General features: G+C 34.5%; 2 protein-coding genes across 2 annotated transcripts; one reads left to right on the top strand and one right to left on the bottom strand.

The window, feature by feature from the left end:
* Positions 1–9,644: 9,644 nt before the first annotated feature.
* Positions 9,645–14,255, bottom strand: Ccm3 (Cerebral cavernous malformation 3). Its single transcript, XM_053748097.2, has 5 exons — positions 13,973–14,255; positions 13,713–13,890; positions 12,626–12,758; positions 12,058–12,219; positions 9,645–10,893 (listed from the first exon to the last, which is right to left on the bottom strand). Exons 1-5 carry the CDS (start codon positions 14,042–14,044, stop codon positions 10,809–10,811), a joined length of 630 nt encoding a protein of 209 aa, XP_053604072.1. The 5' UTR covers positions 14,045–14,255; the 3' UTR covers positions 9,645–10,808.
* Positions 14,256–17,605: 3,350 nt separating this feature from the next.
* Positions 17,606–19,336, top strand: Arpc5 (Actin-related protein 2/3 complex, subunit 5). Its single transcript, XM_053749917.1, has 3 exons — positions 17,606–17,919; positions 18,255–18,326; positions 18,731–19,336. Exons 1-3 carry the CDS (start codon positions 17,779–17,781, stop codon positions 18,968–18,970), a joined length of 453 nt encoding a protein of 150 aa, XP_053605892.1. The 5' UTR covers positions 17,606–17,778; the 3' UTR covers positions 18,971–19,336.
* Positions 19,337–21,253: the final 1,917 nt, after the last annotated feature.

The following is a 21,253-nucleotide window of genomic DNA, read 5'->3' as shown; positions in this document are numbered from 1 at the left end:
AAACACCTCGGTGTCGATACATTTTCACATGAAATTTTATATTAAGAATAAGAAATGGCATTTACTTAATGACCAAGTTGGTAATGTAGTAGGTAATGTACAAAATATATGTAGGTATATCATCATTTCCAATAAAATTAAATAATAATAAACCACGCTACAGCTTACCTATACTTCTCTACTGATAGTAAGATCTATTCTTCAATTGTCATGATATTTTAAGGTAATAAATATTTCCGACCATGATATCATGCAGGTAACATTAACATCATTTATACAATATAGGGGTAGGATATCAAACAACATACGAAATTTGTAATTGTTACGTTTTTGTTGGTCATCCCCATCAATATGGCACGTAACAGTCGTTAATTTCATTAAGAGCTTATTAAGCTGGCACGCGACTGCCGCCAGTTGCGAGGTTGTGAGCGTGCGACGGGTTGTTCAGCGGGCGGAGTGCCACGCGCGCGTTGCGATATAATCAAAAAACTTATGGTCCGTAACGAGCCTCTCTTATTTACTGCCCTGTTCCTGCCATGACTGTTGTTGTCAATCTTGTGACACAACAAATAGAATCAGATAGCTTTATTTTCTTTTTTAGGTAATTTATCCCTATTCTTTGTGTGATACTGAAGAAGTTGCTAGATAGTAATTTCGTCATATGTTTATAATATTTTTTATAAATGAGGTCAGTTTAGATCATAAACATAGTAATTCCTTACGGAGTTTAAATGAAACAACTCAAGATAAAATAAATATAGTTGTGTCTTTATCAAGACCCATTAATACACGTTGGTCACACTTTTAAAGTTTTCTTTTCACCCTATAAGGGTTAAAAGTTAAAACTAATGGAAATGTCGTATTTTGTAATAAAATAAGTATACCTACAATTCGTACTCACCAGCATTACCTACGCAGACAATAGGAATTTGCACGTAGAGCCAAACATTGAATCAACACAAATAGAAGTAAAAGAATTAATAAAAAAATAACCTACGAAACTGAGCGCCGATGATTCATAAGATTAGTAATGAATAATAATGACCGTAGTTGATGAACTTGTGTGCAGTGGTCACGCAGGGTGGCCTGGCGTCAGGTGGTTGCTGCACCCTCCTAACAGACCAATCCATCGTAATCATTCATATTCCCTTTGTATTTCTATATTTTTTGTTCTCTGCTCTCATGGAAATTTAAGCATCATCAAAAACACCGTATAGGTACTTCATTTATTCCTCATCCGCGAATAAAGTGTAAGGCTTTAAAGTTATTCGCGAACCACTAAGTTCACGTATGATTCGAACTCGTGCACAATATGTTAGAACGGGTCTCTTGTTTACAACATGTTTCTAAAGCATTACCTTCCCGTACACTCGGAAAGAATAAGACTTTCAAAGAATTTGGTAACTATGATCGATATCTATAATCATGATATGTTCTAAGTTTATACTTTATGCAGACGCAGGTGGTTTCTACGGTGGATAACTTTTTAACACAATTTATTATAATCGAAAATCGAATAAGTTAGACAGTAATTTCACTAATAATAATAAGGTCAAGTAAGACAATAAAATAACGTAATTAATAAAATCTATTAAACATTTTATGGCAAAGTGAATACAATTACGCCGGACATTTGACGCATTCAGTACCACTTCCGGTCAGTGTACGTACACCCATTGAGAATTCATCATTATGCCACCCTACTTCTCTCGAGTTTGTTTAGATTCAGATGGGGATTTCGCCAATGATATTATTAATTGTTTGGTTCCCACAGCTTCCAGAGGGGTGAGTCCTGACCTGCCACGCTCGGTTCGTTGATTTGTGTGTTATTGTTGGCGCGATGGTGCGATCAGTTCCCGAGAGCACTCCCACGACAGGGAACAGATGCCGGGCGCAGGGACGCCGCACCAGTCGCTGACACTGCGGTGTCTCACGAGTGACCCTCGTGGGGGCTGTGGGAATCATTTCGCAGGGAGTGCGATCACTTGCAATATTGTACCACACAATTGTTAGTTTACATTGTAAAGAATATTAGGATATGTATGCTTCCGGACTCGAAATCAACACTGTTATCTATGGTGCTAAATTCACGGGGTATGTATGATATTAATTGTACCTAATTCGTCTGTAAATATGACATTAGGTAGTATGATGTCTAGTTTATCATACATACGTCGTAAGTATGTAAAAAACGTTCATATCGTAATTAAATCTGGTTGTTGAAGTACTCAAGCTTACAATAGTTAAACAAGTAAAACTTCTAGTAGTCATCATTCTAGTAGCAGTAGCTGTATTAGGGACACAATGACTGACAATTTTAACCCATATTATTCGATTTATTTAAAACCCCGTGATATATCTCGGTACTATATGTAATAAATCTCGATATAGCAAACAGACACTTGACCCGTCAAAACAGCACATTATTATACGTTGTGGGTCGAATTATCATCGATTTGCCTGGCTATCGTCGCATGAGACGCCATTGCATATGCGCCGACGGCTGAGCCTACAGTAGAGAGCGATTTGTTGTATTTATTTTAAAATAGGTAAAGACGAACTTACACAGATTTTTTGCTCATAGCCATAACACATACAAAAGTGAAGTGAAAAAATACTTAATTTATTTACTACTAGATGTTGCCCGAGGCTTCGCTTCCGTGGGAACTTTGAGATAAAATATAGCCTATAGCAATCTTGGATAATGTCTTTCTAATGTAGTTTCGGAGATTATCATCATCAAACATACAAACTCACAAACGCTTACCTCTTTATAATAATAGTATATATAATATCCATTAAGCTGAAGAAGGCCTACACCCGTGTAATAAAAAAAGGCTAAAAATAATAAGAAGAAATGTGATAAATATGTATGTAGGAATATAGTTAATAATAATATTGCAATCAAAATGGCCTACGGGCAGATAGTTCATTTATAGTATTATAACATGCCTAGACTAGAACTAGACTACATTATAATTGTAATGTTCTCATATCAGTGTATAAATATTTAAGTACTACTACAGAATAGCATACTCCCATAGTTAGATTCTTCATGACTGTTGGCCAGACTACGTGTACGTCAAGAAGCTATGTGTACCATGGATGCAGTAAGTACTTCGTTGTACGGAGTACCTACTAATTCCGTACCAAGAAAGTCCAACGTACGTGTACACATCATGTGCGTACACGTACGTTGGACTTTCTTGGCAAAATATGCCAAAATGATGTTTCTCGATGACATTACGTTTATACCGTTGTGTAATAATAGTATCGCCGCCCGCGGTCGCTCCTACTGTGGCCTCACCCTCTTCCGCCGCCGCCTCCGATGGCCCGACGACAGCAGATGCTCTATTAATATTTTATCACGCATAACATTGGACACAATTTGTAGTCCGGTTGCTATATCATCAAACTTTTCATCGACACATCTGTCTGCTGAAACATGGAAATTGATTCTTCTAAAAACATTTAAGGAAATTTATTTGATACCTATCGATGTCTATCAATATCTTCTTAGATGTTCTATGTCACGAATACAAAATCTAGACATGGTTGAATGTATAATTCGTCTGCGTCTAGATTTCCTATTACGTCTGTTGTCTGGGAGGTAGGGTTAGCAAATATGTTGTGTACCTACCCAATTGAACATTTAAAGTTTTAAATATTTTTTACATTTTACTTTTCGACATACCTACCTAAGAGACTACTTTTATGTAGAATCTGAAGTCCTTCAAGGTTCTCACTTAGATCCAATTTTATTATTAGTTTTTATAAACGATACTTATTATAAACATAATGTCACATAGGTAGTCAATTTTTCTTATTCACTGCCGACTTGAAAATATACTCCACTGTAAACAACTCAGTTCACATTTAACTTTAAAAAGACTTAGATACTATTAATGACTGGTGTACTTCACACGGTATGATATTGAATGCCAGCTAGTGCACTTACTTACTCATATATCATTAGATTACAAAAAAGTCAAATATGATAAAAATAATTTACACACTGAGTACTATAAACCTTTGTATTGTTTCAGAATTAAGAGATCTGGGGATAATATTCGGAATGAAAAACTTAAATTTGCATCACATATAAGTACATAGCATAGTAAAAAGAGTGCGAAAATACTTGCTTTTCTAAAACATGCGCTTAAAGGATTCAAATATTAGTCTCGTGTAGTTTTATAGAATAGTTTAGTTGTTGCCGACTTGAATTTGCATCCGTAACTTGGAATCCAGTTAACGCTGCTGAATCGCAGAGAATAGAGAGTATCCAGCGAGCGTTCACGTGGCACTTGGCCTACGTTACCGACGATATTACTCCCAGTCAACCCTACGAGCAACGCTTATCATTATCAAATCTTAAAATACGACGTAATATCTCGAATCTCATTTTCTTATACCATATTCTCCATAACAAAGTATTAAAGAACTATCCAACTCAGTCAATTTCACCGTACCTTTAAAATGTCCTCGCAAGCCCATACTTAACTAAAATCTTCAGCATACGATACCATAGAACAAATCTAGGCTTACATAGCTAGAAAATGCGCTAGTTAAACAAATTCCTGAAATTGACATTGTTCATGACAAATATCGTAGCTACGCACGTATATCTGCAAAATTTTGATAAAGATACTAACACTAACTGTAATCTCCTACAAATTATCTATTTAATTTATTTTATACATCATGTATTATTATATTTGATATTTATTTCATACATAATGTTCAATAATACAGACAATGTTGCTTGCAATTCATTTATCTAATATTTCACAAGTTATCATTTTAAGTTATCACTTTACAGTTTGTGATCAACCGTACCTTTAACTACTGTACCTATCTTCTTCTGTTTCCTACGGCAGATAATTATATTGTTGGCAAATGTTGTGCTTAATGATAATTAGTGTTTAAGTATTGCATTAAACTACAAAATTAAAAGTACATATGTAAACACTGTAAGCGTACCTTATATAGAATAAATATTGCATTGTCATCCAAACTAAACGTGTGTATAACATTTCAGCTCAAGCTGTTGAAGATATGTAAGTAGGTAATTCAAAATTGAGTTGCATGATTTCATATATATGCACAAAAAGACATATATAGTTACTTTGCAAGTTAAATAAAAGCTTGTAAAAATGAACAGAATAACTAGATATAACGCCGTAGGTAGGTACGTTATACTAAGAGTCAATGATGAATTGGCATAAAATCCGTGGTAGTTAGGTAAATACCATACTTCCATATTCTCCCGTGTACCTATATCGTACGAGGCAACCAAAAGAAAAGTCTTGACACCCAATAAGCAACAACATCACAAAAGAAAATTAACGTAAGACAGGCCGAGCGTAGAATCATAGATACGCATCACACGCGTCGGTTGTACACGCGCTTATACACGCCTTAGATTAGATACACTGCGTTATAATTCCAACATACAGCAAAATAATTCGGTGGTTCGGTTTATTTTGACGCAGAAACCTTGGATTCGGGGAGTAATGGCCACTAATGAAGACAGATCAGAGGATGAGACAGATCCTACAGTTACTAAAGATGGATGAAGTGCGAAGGTAGCTATTTTATTATTATTTTTAAAGAAAGATCAACATGGAAATTAGTAAAAGATCCAACAAATAAAAGCAGAAGAAATATCTAGAGTTGACTATTCTCCGGGCCGCATGCAGTAGAAAAGTACACCGGTAACTTGCCTAACTAAGTATAAGTATAATAAGTTGTTATTCGAAATCTATTCTGGTTTTATCCGCTGAATTAAGCGATTCTCGTCGTTGAACTGTCACGCATTCCATTCTGTATAATGTAACAATCTGAATCGTCTGTATAAATCACGTTAACAGTTTCGGTTATCGCATGATAATATCTTCAATAACAAATGCTTTGTTTTTGCAACCAGGAACTGAGATTGATGTGCAGCAATTACGGGATGCTCCCGGGCATACATTCAGAATGTGTTGCATCTACAACTAGGTTTTTACAAGTCTGGGATGCTAATGTGTAAATGTTAATAAATTGATCGCCTCGAAAGTCATCCATCGTTCTACTTTACGTACCTATATTTCGTTTGTAAGTTCACTGAAAAGATTTTGTAGAAAAGTAAGTAGGTATATATTTATTGCTGACTGAGGTAGGTTTTATGGAAACTGTACTACTACTGGAAACCTTAGGTAATTAACATTTTACAGAAATGTAATTTTTGACACAATATTGTCAGCAGAGAGATCTTATTCCATTCAACGTGTGACATAAATCATTTCAAAATTTATTGTCACAATCATTTCAAATGCCCCTGTGGGAGCCCATCTGGGGCACACCATCAGGTCATCACAATCAACTATCATTTTCATTATAATATACCAATTTCGGCTCGCTTGCGCACTGAAGTCCATATCTGAGTTGTGCAAGATTCCACCTGATCATATTAAAATAAGTAAGTACATACATTTCAAGTTCTGTAAATATTTTTTTGTAAAAACCGTCTTATTAATCTGTCAGGAATAATCGACTCGTCTTTTTCAAATCCAATCGAAATCGGCATCAGTCCGTTTAAACTGATAATGGACAAATGCCTTGAAAAAACAGATTTATTTATCAGTTGTTTTTTCCAAATTATCAAAGTTTTATCGATAACTAGGTACGTAACTAACGTACCTACGACGACAGACGTAGTGGTATCAAGTCAGCGATTGTAAAATTTTGAACGAAATGTGGACAGACAATTGCCCATGTAGTTGACATTAGATGTGATATTTTTTGTGCCTACTACAAAGTTCCAAAACATCATATCGCACGCTTTCATCAGCCGAGGCGAGGCGGCAGCAGAGCACGGTACGCTGCAGACCACAAATTAAAAATAACACAAAAATAGAAAATAGGTACCTTTGAATAAGATATATCTTATTGAGTAGTAGGTATATAGAGAACAGTATAAAATATATATAATCTAGATAAAATAGTTCTATTAAGATAATTATGGTAAAAGACTGTAACAATGCATATGGATCATTATACGAATATTTAAAGTTGGTTGGAAAATCTATTTTCAAAAAGTATGATATTACAATAACAAAATCAACCATCATAAAATAAAATAAAAATTGTAATAGGTACCTACATAGCAGACGCCTTGCAGGTCCAAGACTCTAATTTTACAAATTGGAATTCAGAGCTCCGTCAAATTCTTATTTTTCAAAGGTTATTTGTATTGGGCTTCAAAAAGTTTGAAAACTTAACGCTGTTCTATACTAACATTACTTTAAGGCGACGCGTCCAAGTTAAAATCGATTACGCCTCCGCTTTAAAGCTATGAATATTTTAACTGATCTGCATGATTGACTCTTTGTTGCTCGGTGTCATATAGGCCTGTACTCAAATTCAATTGTAAAGAAAGTGATGAGAAAAATGCAAAACGACAATCAGATTATAGAGTAACGGATTTCAGTCACCCCAAAACATAACAACGACGACGACAAAGATATTTGCATGTTTTTTAAACTCCTACTAGTAATGGCTCCTGTAATGGCTCTACAAAAATGACAGGTTCGTATCTGATGAATCCTATTCGTGCCGCATGAGTCTGTATACCAATCTGACTCATGTATAGTAGTTTTCATAGGCCACCACTTGAGAATCAAAATGGACTATTTAGTTTACTAATGTGTATTCGACTACATGTCACTGGAATAGTCGTAGTCGTCGGTAGTCGCAAAAGTAATGTTAGATGCCTTGAGGTGACTTGAATAGAATCTGCCACCAGTGTTAGCAATAACACACTCGTAAAGGAGAAAACAATAGTAAATTGTCAACGATAGCGATTTTTCCGAGCGATATTAGGTAGATAACAGCATCTTGTACCCATCATTCGATCTAACATACTAAGTAAACTTTCAAAACTGAATTTTCAAAGCACGAGAAATTAAATTATACCTACACAGGTCATCAACTTAGATACTCTTGGATTTTCAAACTAATTATTAGGGGATTTGTCGTTCATGTAAATACGTATAAATTAAAAACTGGTAGCAAGTAGATGTGTCATAAAAATAAATAGAAATTTCGTTTTATTCTCATAATGGAGCCAGGAAAAAATTCCTGGCTCCATTATATCAAATTATTCCCTACTCCAGGTAAAAAACTTGTACGCTGAAAAATGCAGAGGTCGTGTTCCAGTCCCTGTGTCAAGTGTCACGGGCAGGCATAGCTGAGGCGCGTCGAGGGCAGAAGGCACGATCAGCTATTGTCCGCCGTGGCACGACGAGACGAATCACAACGCAGGCTTCATGACCCATTAAACGCGGTCACGATATCATTTTACCAGACTCTTTCACTGACACCATCGTATCGGGCAAAATGAATCTGCTAAAAACCACAGCTTTATCAATTCCCACGGCTCCTGCTGGGAAAGAATTCAATCGTTCATCATAATATTGTTGTCTAAGTTATCTAAGTTCTCCAAGTGAAAAGCAGAGTACATCACCCCAACAGTAAAGCGATATTTCACCCGTACGCTCTACGTACGTTCGTTCAAAATGCTTCGCTTTATTTATTTATTCATAAAAATTCAGATTTACAGACAATTCTATTCAGTATGATTTATTTTTGTTGATCTATGCAGAATTACAACTAAAATATATCAACCTACTTATTATATAAGTATAAATGTCAATATAGCAATTCAATAGCTTCGCTATCGTGGTATATAATTAATTTACTATTTTTATTTCTCGTAGTCGGAAACGAAATGTACCTACATAGGTACATGCGAGTTGCACCTACATACGAGTGGGAGCTGTGACATGCGGAACGGAACCCTCAGTCGATTTTAAAAATAGAACTAGATTTAACATTTCGTTTTTCATTATATAGCTCCATCGTGGCGTCGTACAATTTATCATGGATTTAGTAAGTACTTCGCGGAGTACCTACTAATTCCATGCAATTTATAGACTAGAATATTACCTAACTCGCCCTGAAGACGGGTCCCCTATGGAGTTGTAACCTTCGGTAACAAGTGCGTGTTCCACGGTGTTCTCTATTTATTTGCAAACATTTTTAAGTCATAATATTATATAAGAACATACATATGTGGTAGAAGTCTACCTCGTAGATAAATAATTCCTACTAGATATTATTTAACTCAACTTGCATACGTAGACACGCGTCTACGGCATTTGTCGTTTTTATTTATATTTTATAATTCAACAAATAAATCTTTGTTAATTTTTAATTTATACTATATTTATAGTTATTAAACAGGTCACTTATATTTACCAACCTATTGGAACTAATTTTATGGACGTACAATGCTAGTAAGCGTATAGTCGCCGGCGGCGGGCGGAAGGCGGAAAATAAACTTGTTAAAAACACGGTTGACCTTGCAGTGGAATAGCACCTTCATTTCAGTTGTCTGCGAGTAGTAAACCGAAAAGCCAAAACCTGAACCTCAACCTGGCAGGTAACAATAAAAAACTTAAAATTGCCGGGATATGCCGCGGCTGAGAAGATTTGTCTCAAACATTCTAAAATTTAGAATGTTTCCTCATATATGATATCATATATTATATGTGAAATGAAAACGTCGTCCATTGAGGACTTTATATAAATAAATGCATGAATGTAGTAAATCAAACGCTTTATTCATTGAAATACATATCAGAAATTTTAAACATGTAACTAACACATATATAGATCAATTACAACAGATGATAACTAAAACTAATAATTTTTAACACTAAAATGAAAATACTTTCGAAGTAGCCTTTTAGGGAGTCAATACCGCCTTGTCATATCAGCAGGCTTTAATAAAATGACTGCTATATAAACACTCAAGATACATAGAACAATATGTATCAGGAATCAACGGCTAACCTGCATAAAAATACGTTCAAACTTACTCCCATTAAAATGGGTATACATGCTGGTGGCCATCTTTTTTATCTCCCATTCCCTTATGGAAGCGCAAAATATTCAAATTACAAATTCTAGAAGATGTGAAACGTTACTAACAAGAAAACAATTATAACAAGAATGAAGTACATAGAAGTATACAATTTTGCTTCTAATTTGTTTTGCATGACGATAGTGTAAGGTAAATGTGCCCATGATTTGTATTTGTTCCAAATTAAACCATAATTAAAAACAATGTACTTTATGATTTTTACTTTAAATATTATGTAGTTAATTTTACTTATCCTTAAATGCCCTCTATTTCTATAAAAATATATGTTATGATAATATAAATGTAAGTATTGACAATTAGGTATTTTGTAACATAATTAGGTATTTAACATATATTGATAATTTAATTACTAACAAAAATATTTAATTACTCAATATAAAGAACTCGCAAAGCCAGCCCTTCGTTACCTAATGAATGTTGTGTTTGTCTGTGCATGTCCCACCATTCACAGGCAACATCATTCAGAGAACATGAAGTTTGGATCATGCTTTCTTGATATTGGGTCTCAAACATTTGTAACTTTATGTACTGTATGTTACCCTTGTAAATGTCTCATACAGTTTTTTAATATACTATATATGTACATTAGAATATTAGTACCATTAAAAATAACATAACATTGCGTTGCCACATACTGTCAGGTGCAACCAGAGCCTGATTCAATACTCTCTGCATGATCTGTCAATCTGTGTTGGGTGGGGATACGTACAAATAAACATTCAGCTTTTAAAATTATCAAAGTCCTAGCTCTAACGGGCTTTTTATAATATAGAAGGTAAAGGTGCTAGATACACACATTCCAGACAAGACATAAAATATCTTATTCAGACTTGCTCTTCACTGTGTAAAGGATTTCGTTTGTTTGATGGATTAAATATAAAGCACTCACAAATACCGCATTAGCCCTGAAAAGGAAATACATAATTGTAATAATTTGATATGGGATTAACATTCAATTAATGACTAAATAAACTGATACAAATATATATTTCCTACTAGATAGCCCAGGGCTTCGCTCCCATGGGAATTTCAGAATAAAATGTTGTTTAGTCCTGGTTATATTCTACCTGTATACCAAATTTCATAACAATCCATCTGGTAGATTTTGCGTAAAAGAGTAACAAACACACACACATATATACTTACAAACTTTGACAATAAATTAATATTTTATTCTTTTTCACTCACATTATCTGAAATTTCAACACAGTTTGTATAAACTAGTCATCACTAGTACTCGAGTAGGGACTCGAATCACATTTAATTCATATGATTCTAATGATAGCAGTCAAAACTCCATTCGAATAAAATTTTATGTTGATCCGAATCATCATATGATTCGAATTGTCAAATTTATCTGAATCAGCTCCCTGATTTGAATTGCTGAATTGATTGGATTGAATAAATTTCTTTGTTTCCAATTTTCATTGCTCATCAAACTTACCTTATAGTTGAGACGATTAGGATACATTCAAGTTTATTGTAGCGATTTTGAAAATTTTGCATATTAAAACTATTAAAATAGTGAGTTTGTGTCGACCGACCACTTAATGGTTATGAAAATTACTTCTCTGATATCTCATAATTATTATTTCTTTTTTCTCAATGTTCCATTTCTTTTAATTTAGGTTTATATACTTTTTATTTATATTCGTATTGATTCGAATCATCATTTCGATTTCTAATGATTCGAATTATTTTATCAATTCGAATTATCTTATCAATTCGAATTACTAGTCAATTCAAAGCAAGGGTTAATTCGATTTTTTTCCAGGTGATTCAAACTGATTCGTGTACAAATTTTCGATTTGAGTCCCTGTACCTATAAACCACCCATTGTATTAATTAATGTAAAGAAATATTTTATTAGGCATTGAATCAATTAGAGTTTCTAGGAAATGGAAGGTCTATGAGCTAAACCTGCAGTACACCATTGAAGGTGCTCTGCTTCCTGAAGAAGGGCTAGCTTGACTAGACAGCGGTCTAGACTCGTCAATGCAGAAAAGGCCCAATCAAGAGGTCTAACTGTGGTAAATTCCCATCTATTATATAACAAATAATTTGCTTACTGTCCTTCCTTAAAGTATTCCTTCAAGGTATTGGAGAACCTTTTAGAATATTTGACAAATTCCCTTTTCCTTTGTTCAAGAACTTGCTTGCCTGGCCCTGGAGTGTATGTTGAAACCTCATTGACAGCATCCAATAACTTTTTAATTGCCGATGCAATTTCTCTGCAAACGAAATTTTACAAATATATATCATGTTATGTAGAAAGTTTCATGTTTGTATAGTTTTACTGGAAAGTTTACTCCAGTATCAAAGATGTTACCATAATAATCTTGACAGATAACTGGACTGAGCACTCCTCTCTCACCTCTTTCCCTCTCATTTAAAAGAGGAGCTAAGTTTATTTTTATTTATTTCATTTACAGGCTCATCCAATTTGATGGTGTAATTTACAGAAAACCTTATAATTTATAGCAAATTAACATTGTTAGAGAAGCAGGTTTCTCACCTCTACTTCCTCAAGAAATTATATCACTTAAAAATGATTCTTATATAAGCTAAAATAACAATAACAAGTATTTTCGTACATGGCCTGCTTGGTTCCCCCAAAATTAAAATCAAATGTCTTACTTAATAGTTTCAAGGAATGTCTTTCTATCAGTAATTTCATCTGGAATGCGGCTCAAAATTTTCTTCAAAGCTGTTGATTTTTTGTTCAGTTCTTGGAAAGCTTCTTCACTTCTGTTTAGTCTCAAATCAGCACCTTAAAAGTTATGTATTGCTTTTTAAATTAAAATTGTAACACCTATTATAATTTATAACAATAATATAGCCCATTATTCTATTTATGTGCACGTGAAACAAAAATGACTATAAGAGTACTGTACTTATTTCAAATAAAATCTCTTCTAGGACACCCTACACACTATTTCAGGTTATATTCTAACCATGTGCTATTACCAATTTTTATAGAAACCCCTGAAGAAAAATTTGCACAATTAAGTAAACCTCAACATTCATCCTAACTTTAACAATCCAAACTTTCACATATTTATAATATTACCTAGGATTCCAAACTACTTAGGCAAGCAGGTGAATAATATAGTTATATAAATAATAATAATAAAAAGCTTGTGAAGATATTCAACATACCCTGAAAAGTGTGTAAAAATAAGATTATATATATATATGAACACAAATTATCTAATAATCACAAATGTGAATATTGGCAAAATGTTTGACTAGATTTTTTCACTGGTGGCTTAAGTTTTGATTTGGATTAGTAGTTTTCATGTATATTGTTATATTTTTCAAGTTAAGAGCTAAGTGTTTTCAAAAGTGATGTAGAGACAACATTCAACCTCATTACGTAAACTAAAGTCAGTGTTTGGCCTTATTTTTCTATGTTTCATAGGTTCTTCATCAAAATATAGGTACTTTGCTTTGTGCATGTGATTTAAGAATAAGACAACTCCATATCCTTCCATATCCTTGTCAGTTGATAGGGATCCAAAGGCACCCAAAGAGGGTCTGCCTCATGCCAAATGTAAAATTACTAATGAATTTACAAAATTCTAAGGTCTATTTTATGTGCCAGCCCCAAGCTGTGCGGTATCACATTTCTGAAAAAAAAAAAAACAGAAAACGCGAAGACGAGATATAGATATAACGTTTCTTGCTAATGCAAATATTCGGTATATAGGCACTAGGCACTTACATTCTGACTCTGTAAGAGTTCCTTGAAGACGTAGTAAACTTTCATTCATATTGACAGGTATGTCAGCACGTCTCATGATTCCAGCAACTAAATCATAGTTTAAGCCAGGAACAACTGCTTCTGCTTTGGTAAGTGCAGCACGCAGAGTTTGAGAAGCACCCAAATCATATTTCTCCAACTGAATAAATGAATAATGTTAGACAAGAAACTTTAGCTAAATATGAAATACTTATGCTGAATTTATAAACAAATTTATCTACCTGAGTCAATACAGGTCGTATAAGAACTGGTAAAACCAAAGAAGTAACTGGCAGTTCGTCACCCATTGTCATGATGCTAAATTATATACCTGACTCTTCACAAATTCAACTCTTGATTTTTTTAACTTATATATTGTGAAGATAAACTCACAAATATAGAAACAAACGTTAGTTTAGTACGTTGTAGTGTTAAATAGTAAAATTTTATAGGATTAAAGTGTACCTAGTAATAAACTGAATAGATTGGGTAATGCAATGCAATGCAATCACTTTTTTATTTTACGACCTGTCAAACGCTATGTCAAGCTGGACGATTCTGACATTGACACAAATTTAGCGCGGCGGTGTTAAACAGAACGCTCCTATAGATGCCTAGGTAAATCAATATATACGGGCATATTACGCAAAGCTCGGCGCAGATGGCGCAACTGGTCATTGAAGATTTACGACTAAAATACCTTCTTAGCAATCGTGGTGCGAATTTAAAAGAAAAAATGAAGGATTTAAGGTCTATCCACACACAACGGTGCCGACACGTAATCGACAGTTTCGTACCGCACAGTTCCGTGACGTGCTATTCATACATGTCAGTACCGTCCAGTGTTTTTACCCTTGTATCACAAACTTTTCGTCGTCCATATTGAAATACTGCGACCATATCAGGCAAAATATTATCCGCTAGAAATTCACATCGGATCACGGCGATCATCGGTCCAGCACTGAGATCACTGAATGTCACTGTCACTGACGAGTACGGATGGCGTCATTCAAAATGTATGGCTATACTTTAAGGGGTGCTACAATAAAAATTTTCACTGGCACTGATGGATAAGTCACTGATCGGCGCGTGCCGGCACTGTTGTGTGCGAATAGGGCTTTAGTGGTTTATTGAATAGGCTTCAGAACACAAAGTGTAAAAATACAAGACGAATTTGCTAAATGACTCAAGTCCATTGCAAAACACAACACCTTTATTATAATTATTGCATTACTTTATTTATTTATAAAACTTTATTGTTCCAAGTAAAAATATACTTCTAAACAAATAGCGAACTTAATGCTATAAGCATTCTCTCCCAGCTAACCATTAGGAGAAACAGAGAAAAGTTGTGCAGCGAAAAAAAGTAATTAAAACACAAATACTACCACATACTAAAATATAATAATAACTACATATATAAAATAAAAATATAAATAGCAAAGCATATATACATAAGACTACATATATCAATATGTAAATACATACAAACCAAATTAATAAAATTTATGTTCAAGAAATACAGATAAAAGCTAAACAATAAAGAGAAAATCAGGAGGAAAAGGAGTCCAAAAGATGACCATGAACTCTTTTCTTGAAAGAAATTCTGCTGTTTAAGACGGTAATGTCAGCGAGCAAAGCATTCCAGAGTCGTGAAGATTGGAGGGCGAAGGAATTGGCCATGAAACAGGTCCGGAAAAGGGGGATATAAAGGAGGCGCGAGCTGCCGTTCATGGGAGTCAGAAAGATATTTGAACCAGCATTAAGATAATTAAGAGCTTGAGGGTTCAAAAGAACTGAGAATAGAATGCAGAGCAGCCGAAGCTGTCTATGTTGTCGGATAGGAAGCCATTTCAGCTCCGATCGATATGCAGAAATATGATCATATTTCCTAAGACATAAAACGAATACAATTAATTATTCATGAGACGATCTAATTTGTTGAGAAAGTCCTGATTGATATCCGGATAACACACATCAGCATAATCAAGTATCGGAAACACTAAAGTTTGAATTAACATTATTTTGGTTTTTAAAGGGAGGAAGTTTCTTAGGCGGTTGAGTTGTTGAAGAGTGACAGTGATAGAGCGACTTAACTCAGCAATATGAGTGGACCAACTAAGTGTTGCGTCAATATGGAGACCAAGATTTTCAACAGAATTAGAGAAAGGGATGACATTATTGTTGAACGTAATCGGAGCTACGGTATTCAAGTCTATCCTACTTACTTGTCTAACACTACCAACAATAATAGCTTGACATTTGGAGGGGTTCACCTTTATACTAAAATCATTAGACCACGACAATATAACAGATAAGGCACTATTGACATTAGAGATAGCCAAATCGATATCATCAATTGAAAACTGTGAATAGTTATAGCATAGAAATGGTAAGAACAACCAATGAGATCAAAAAGAAGATTTATGAAGAGAGAAAAAAGAAGGGGCGAAAGAACACCTCCCTGCGGTACACCAGTAGATAGGCCATTCCAAGTGGACAACTCACGATCCATACGAACCGCTTATTGTCGATCCCGAAGATACCCTGAGAACCAGTCCACCACAGAAGGAGAAAAGCGCAGATGTTAGAGGATAGCTAGGAAAATATCATGATCTACCATATTGAAAGCGTTAGAAAAATCAATAAGAACAAGAACGGTGGCCAACGTACTCTCCATACCCAACCTTATGTCCTCAGTAACTTTAAGTAGCGCAATAGCAGTACTGTGTGCCGGACAAAAGCCGAACTGAAAGGGAGTGATAAGAGAATTTGAGAAAATATAGGCTGATATCTGAGCATGCATGATGGCTTCTTGAATTTTGTAAAGGCCTTTCCTTTCCAAAATTCAAGAAGCCTAAAGAATAGAGATGGGTCTGAAATTACCGGGGATGAGATTTTAGGTAATGGAATAACAAACGCTTTCCTCCATATAGATGGAAAGGTACCAGCAGCAAGAGAAAAGTTTATAATATGAGTAAGATTTGGTAAAATAACAGGTAAAATATTAACCCACAGCTTTAGATTACGAGTCTGATTCTGCAACACCACCGAGCCAATCCACAGCTTTAGATTTGATACCTAGAACATTTTTTTTATTCTCATCGTGAGTCGATGGCGTAAAAGATAATGCGTCAACTATTCACATTGCACTATTTGTGGGATTGGGACATGTATATTATTTTCAACCACCACTTCTTCAACAAAATCAATTAACCACTTACACCCAAAAACTATTCAAATCAAAAATATTAACACAAAAAACACTATAGGGTTAACTTCATATACGACGACACATATTTGATTTTTAGCTTCACGTTAAGCAGCTCTTTGTCGCCTTTGAGTACACTTTTAGGACTTCATTTTTAGACCATAAGAAAACTGAGAAAACTTAAGGGCGGTTAACTGATCCTGAAAATAATAACACCATTTTAGGTTATGTTCTGCATTATTTGGTCACCTGTGGTGATAAACTGATAAACTTTGTTTTTGACTGAAAGCCTTACCTGTAAAAGTCCATATATGCATAAGTCGATAGGTGTGAAGTGTTCCGAGCATATTTTTGACCATTTACTGGTTTGAAAATTTTGCAGCGAAAAATAAATTTTGAAGGTATTTTAGTAGTAAATCTTTAAAAATATTGAAAATTGGCGCTTTTGCCTCCATTGGCAATGTTTGTATACCTTAATTCTACCAGTAGCGCCATCTGCGCTGAGCTTTGCATAATATGCCCTATTAGTAGGAGCACCTACCTACTAATTCCATGGGAAAACCTCAATCATTCTAAATTCAATGCCTATGTCCCTATATACTGTCAGTGTCAACTGTCGTTACGGTCTCTTTAAATTTTTAAATTAGACAAATGGTTTGGTTGGTTTCTACTTTCTATAGGTCTTGATGGATAAGTAGGTACTTAGGTACCTATTTTGGTGACAGATATAGATTATTGTATTGTATAGACAGAGTACTTTATATTGTGGGTGAGGTTATATGTTGCTCTTCATTTCACTTTTCGATCAACCAATATAATTTATTTGGTTGCAACAACATGGCAAAAAACACATTTAATTCTGCGTTTAGAAAAATTGATATCGACCAATACAATGAGGACAATTTTAAAGACGAGGAAGCTGAACATGCCGTGCCTTCTGGTCCTGACGAAAGCGAAGTCTCAGCATTATTAAACCAATATCCTTTTTAATTAACACCACTTTTCAATATATAGATAAGTCTCCTTCATAAAGTTATTTATCAGTTTAATAAAATTTCATGAGTCATTACTGATGATGTAAATATGCATTTAACCTATCTATATAGAAATTTAATACCTACAGAATTATAATATATATCTAGATGTATTGATTGACAGCTTACCAGGTTTTAAGTACCTATCTAGCTTTGACAATTAATAAAGACATTAATTAAGTCTGTAATGCTGGAATGGATAGGCCATAGGTTGAATTGTGGAATTAACTTCATGTGATTGTACAAGTTTACATTTAATTTCCTTTACTCCATAGTACAGGTAGATATAATGAAGCTCTTCAAATTGTTTTAAGCAATGCTCCATTGGGGTCAGCAAACCAGCAAATTAAAGTAAGCTCACTGATACATATCAAATAAAACTTCATAGGCACTAGGAGTAATAAACCATATAAATCAAATGTTGACATCATTCGAAACTCTTGTGCTGTCACTATTTTGCTGTGTTTTGGGTATAAACAGTGACGGCATAAGAATTTTCAATATATTGTTTTAGTCATATTTTCGCTTCCCTGACCCAAAAGCCCTGCTGTGGCCATGAAGGGACTGTGAGAATCATGTAATAGTTACTTATTTAATCAAAATTTAAAATGATGACTTACTTATAATTTCTGTAATGCAAAGATATTGAGACTGAGAGTACTTTCCAAATGAAAGTATGAAATAAAAAACTTCTGATTTGACTTGTAGTAAAATAGATTATTCTTCAAAACAATAATTCTATTATTTATTTACAGGACAATGCACTGGCTCTGACACTGAAGGTGCTGCTTGCCATTAAGTCTGGACAGATCGAAGACGCAGTCAGCAGTCTTACGCCGAATGATGTTGATATTCTTATGAAGTATATCTACAGAGGGTTTGAGTGTCCCTCGGAAGGTTCCAGCGGCCATTTGTTACTTTGGCATGAGAAAGCTTTTAATGTGGGTGGTTCTGGCTCCATTGTAAGAGTCTTATCTGATAGAATGAAAGTTTAGATTGTTTTATCTCTTACTATAAGAAACTATCCCATATTTAATAAAAATATTGATTATTTTAATGTATACCTTTAAAACAATTGTATTCATGACATTTTGTTTATATAAATAGTATATTGCAACTGACACTTGTGTACCTATCTGAAGGTACTTGTCATGCTATGTCCACACTGGATCTAAAATCTTTCAATAGGGATAGCAATACATTCGTTACATTTGGGAGAAATATGCTAGCGTTTGTTTGCGCAGTGTGAAGTGTACATAGCACAGAACTATATGGTAGGTACATAGTGTAAGACACAAGACATATTGCATATACCAGAAATATTTTTATTCCTTGGAATAAAGTTGCATTATGTTCACAAATATTTTGTTTTCATTAAACTCAAGTACTTTTTAAAAATAAATGTAGTTAATTTTTTTATACTTACCAATTAAGCAAACAGGCATGCAGCTCACCTGATGGCAAGTGGTCACCACAGCATGCGCGTTGCCTACTTTGTGGCCTAGGATGTTTTGCCACAGTACCCTTAAAGTAAATAGGTACCTAAGCAACGTGTTATGCAAGCATAACACTATCGCGGACCAGTTCGCAGAGCTTGACGGATTCGGCATACATTGCTGGTTTTTCATTGAAGTAAATAAAAGCAATCATACAAACTACGCAATGTTTGCATTCGCGTCGACATCTGCAGTTAGACTGACTGGCACTAGTTCGACTAGCTGATGCCTGCAATCTTAAGTTGCAGGCATCAGCTAGTCTATAATATTAGAAATTCTGAAATTGGAGCTATCTGCTAAAGTATAAAAAGTACTTCAAAAAACATCAATTAGACGAGACAATATTTTAATTGACGACCTCGGTGGCTCATTGGTAAAGTGCTTGCCTCTGAACCGGGATTTGATGTTTATCTATATATGTATTTGTTATAAAATATAGTATCGTTGAGTTAGTATCCCATAACACAAGTCTCGAACTTACTTTGGGGCTAGCTCAATCTGTGTGATTTGTCTTAATATATAATAATGTACGGCGAAGGAAAATTAGTCGAGAATTTTATACGAAACGGAGGTGTACGTTACTCCAGCTAGAAAGTATTATGAATGGAACGTATGATTAGTGCCTAATCAGCTATGTATGTGCCCGGCATAAAACATTTGTGCCTGTTGTAGTTTTTTAAATGGAAAAAAACTATTTCTGCTGGAGTAACGTTCTTCTAGCAAGAAAATTTTAAACTAATAATCTGAAAGAGATATATTGTTCATGGTCAGATAACTTATGTGTGTGGAAGTATATGCGGCGAAAATATAATTTGTGGGTGTTCAGGTTATCGAGATATTACTGAGTTTTTTGCTGGAGTAACGTTTTGCAAAATCGTGTTTCAGAGGGAAGTCTCAGAAAATAGTAAGACGGAAATGACTTATTACTTTTGTTTTTATAACGAACTAGCTTTTGCCCGCGGCTTCGCACGCGTGAATTTCAGTTCTAAAAAGAAATCTTTAAAAAGCTTTTCTTTTTTTATCGTGTATTCTAAGACTGGTAAAACTTATTTATTACTATGATTTAAATTATTTTGATTCCCCGTTTCCCGCTACGATTTCCGCTACGTGTCTCGTTCCGAAACTTGTCCTGTCCCGTTTCCTGCAAATTGTCCCATGTCGTTTCCCGCAACGTGCCCCATCCCATTTCCCGCTTCCCATAATGCTTCATACAATCTTGCAACACCTATTTCACCACTATAAGGATATAATATTCAAAATCTAATTAATGCATTACTATTTTTTACCTATTACAAATTTAAACCAAAAATATCATATGTCTCACTTCAAAAATGACGAAGTTTCATACAAATTGGCAAACCCTATTTCACCCCCTTAGGGATGGAATTTCGAAATATCCTTTCATATCGGACGTCTCCTAGTCACAATCTACCTTTCTGCGAAATTTCATCTTCATGGGCTCAGTAAGTTTCGTGATACTTGTACGTAAGTGAGTGTTTTTCGCTTTTATATATACCTATATAGATAGATAGACCGAATTTAATGAAATTGGCTACAAAAGAAGAAAGACCTACCTTACTAACCTTCATGATTAATAAGTATAGGTACCTTAATTTTACGAGGGCAGAGCGTAATTGCTTTTTATAAAATGTTTGTCCCTGGATTTAAGAAAAAAATACAAAAGACACTATAACTGTATTGGAAGTTTGTAATATTTAGGTAATCTGTAAGATATTGATGAATCTATTTGCATTCATAGGTCACATATTGACACGCTTGTTA

This window comes from Plodia interpunctella, chromosome 1, assembly GCF_027563975.2.
Source record: "Plodia interpunctella isolate USDA-ARS_2022_Savannah chromosome 1, ilPloInte3.2, whole genome shotgun sequence".
Lineage (NCBI taxonomy): Eukaryota > Metazoa > Arthropoda > Insecta > Lepidoptera > Pyralidae > Plodia > Plodia interpunctella.
The sequence above is the reverse complement of the archived record's forward strand: the minus strand, read 5'-3'. Positions and strand labels throughout refer to the sequence as shown.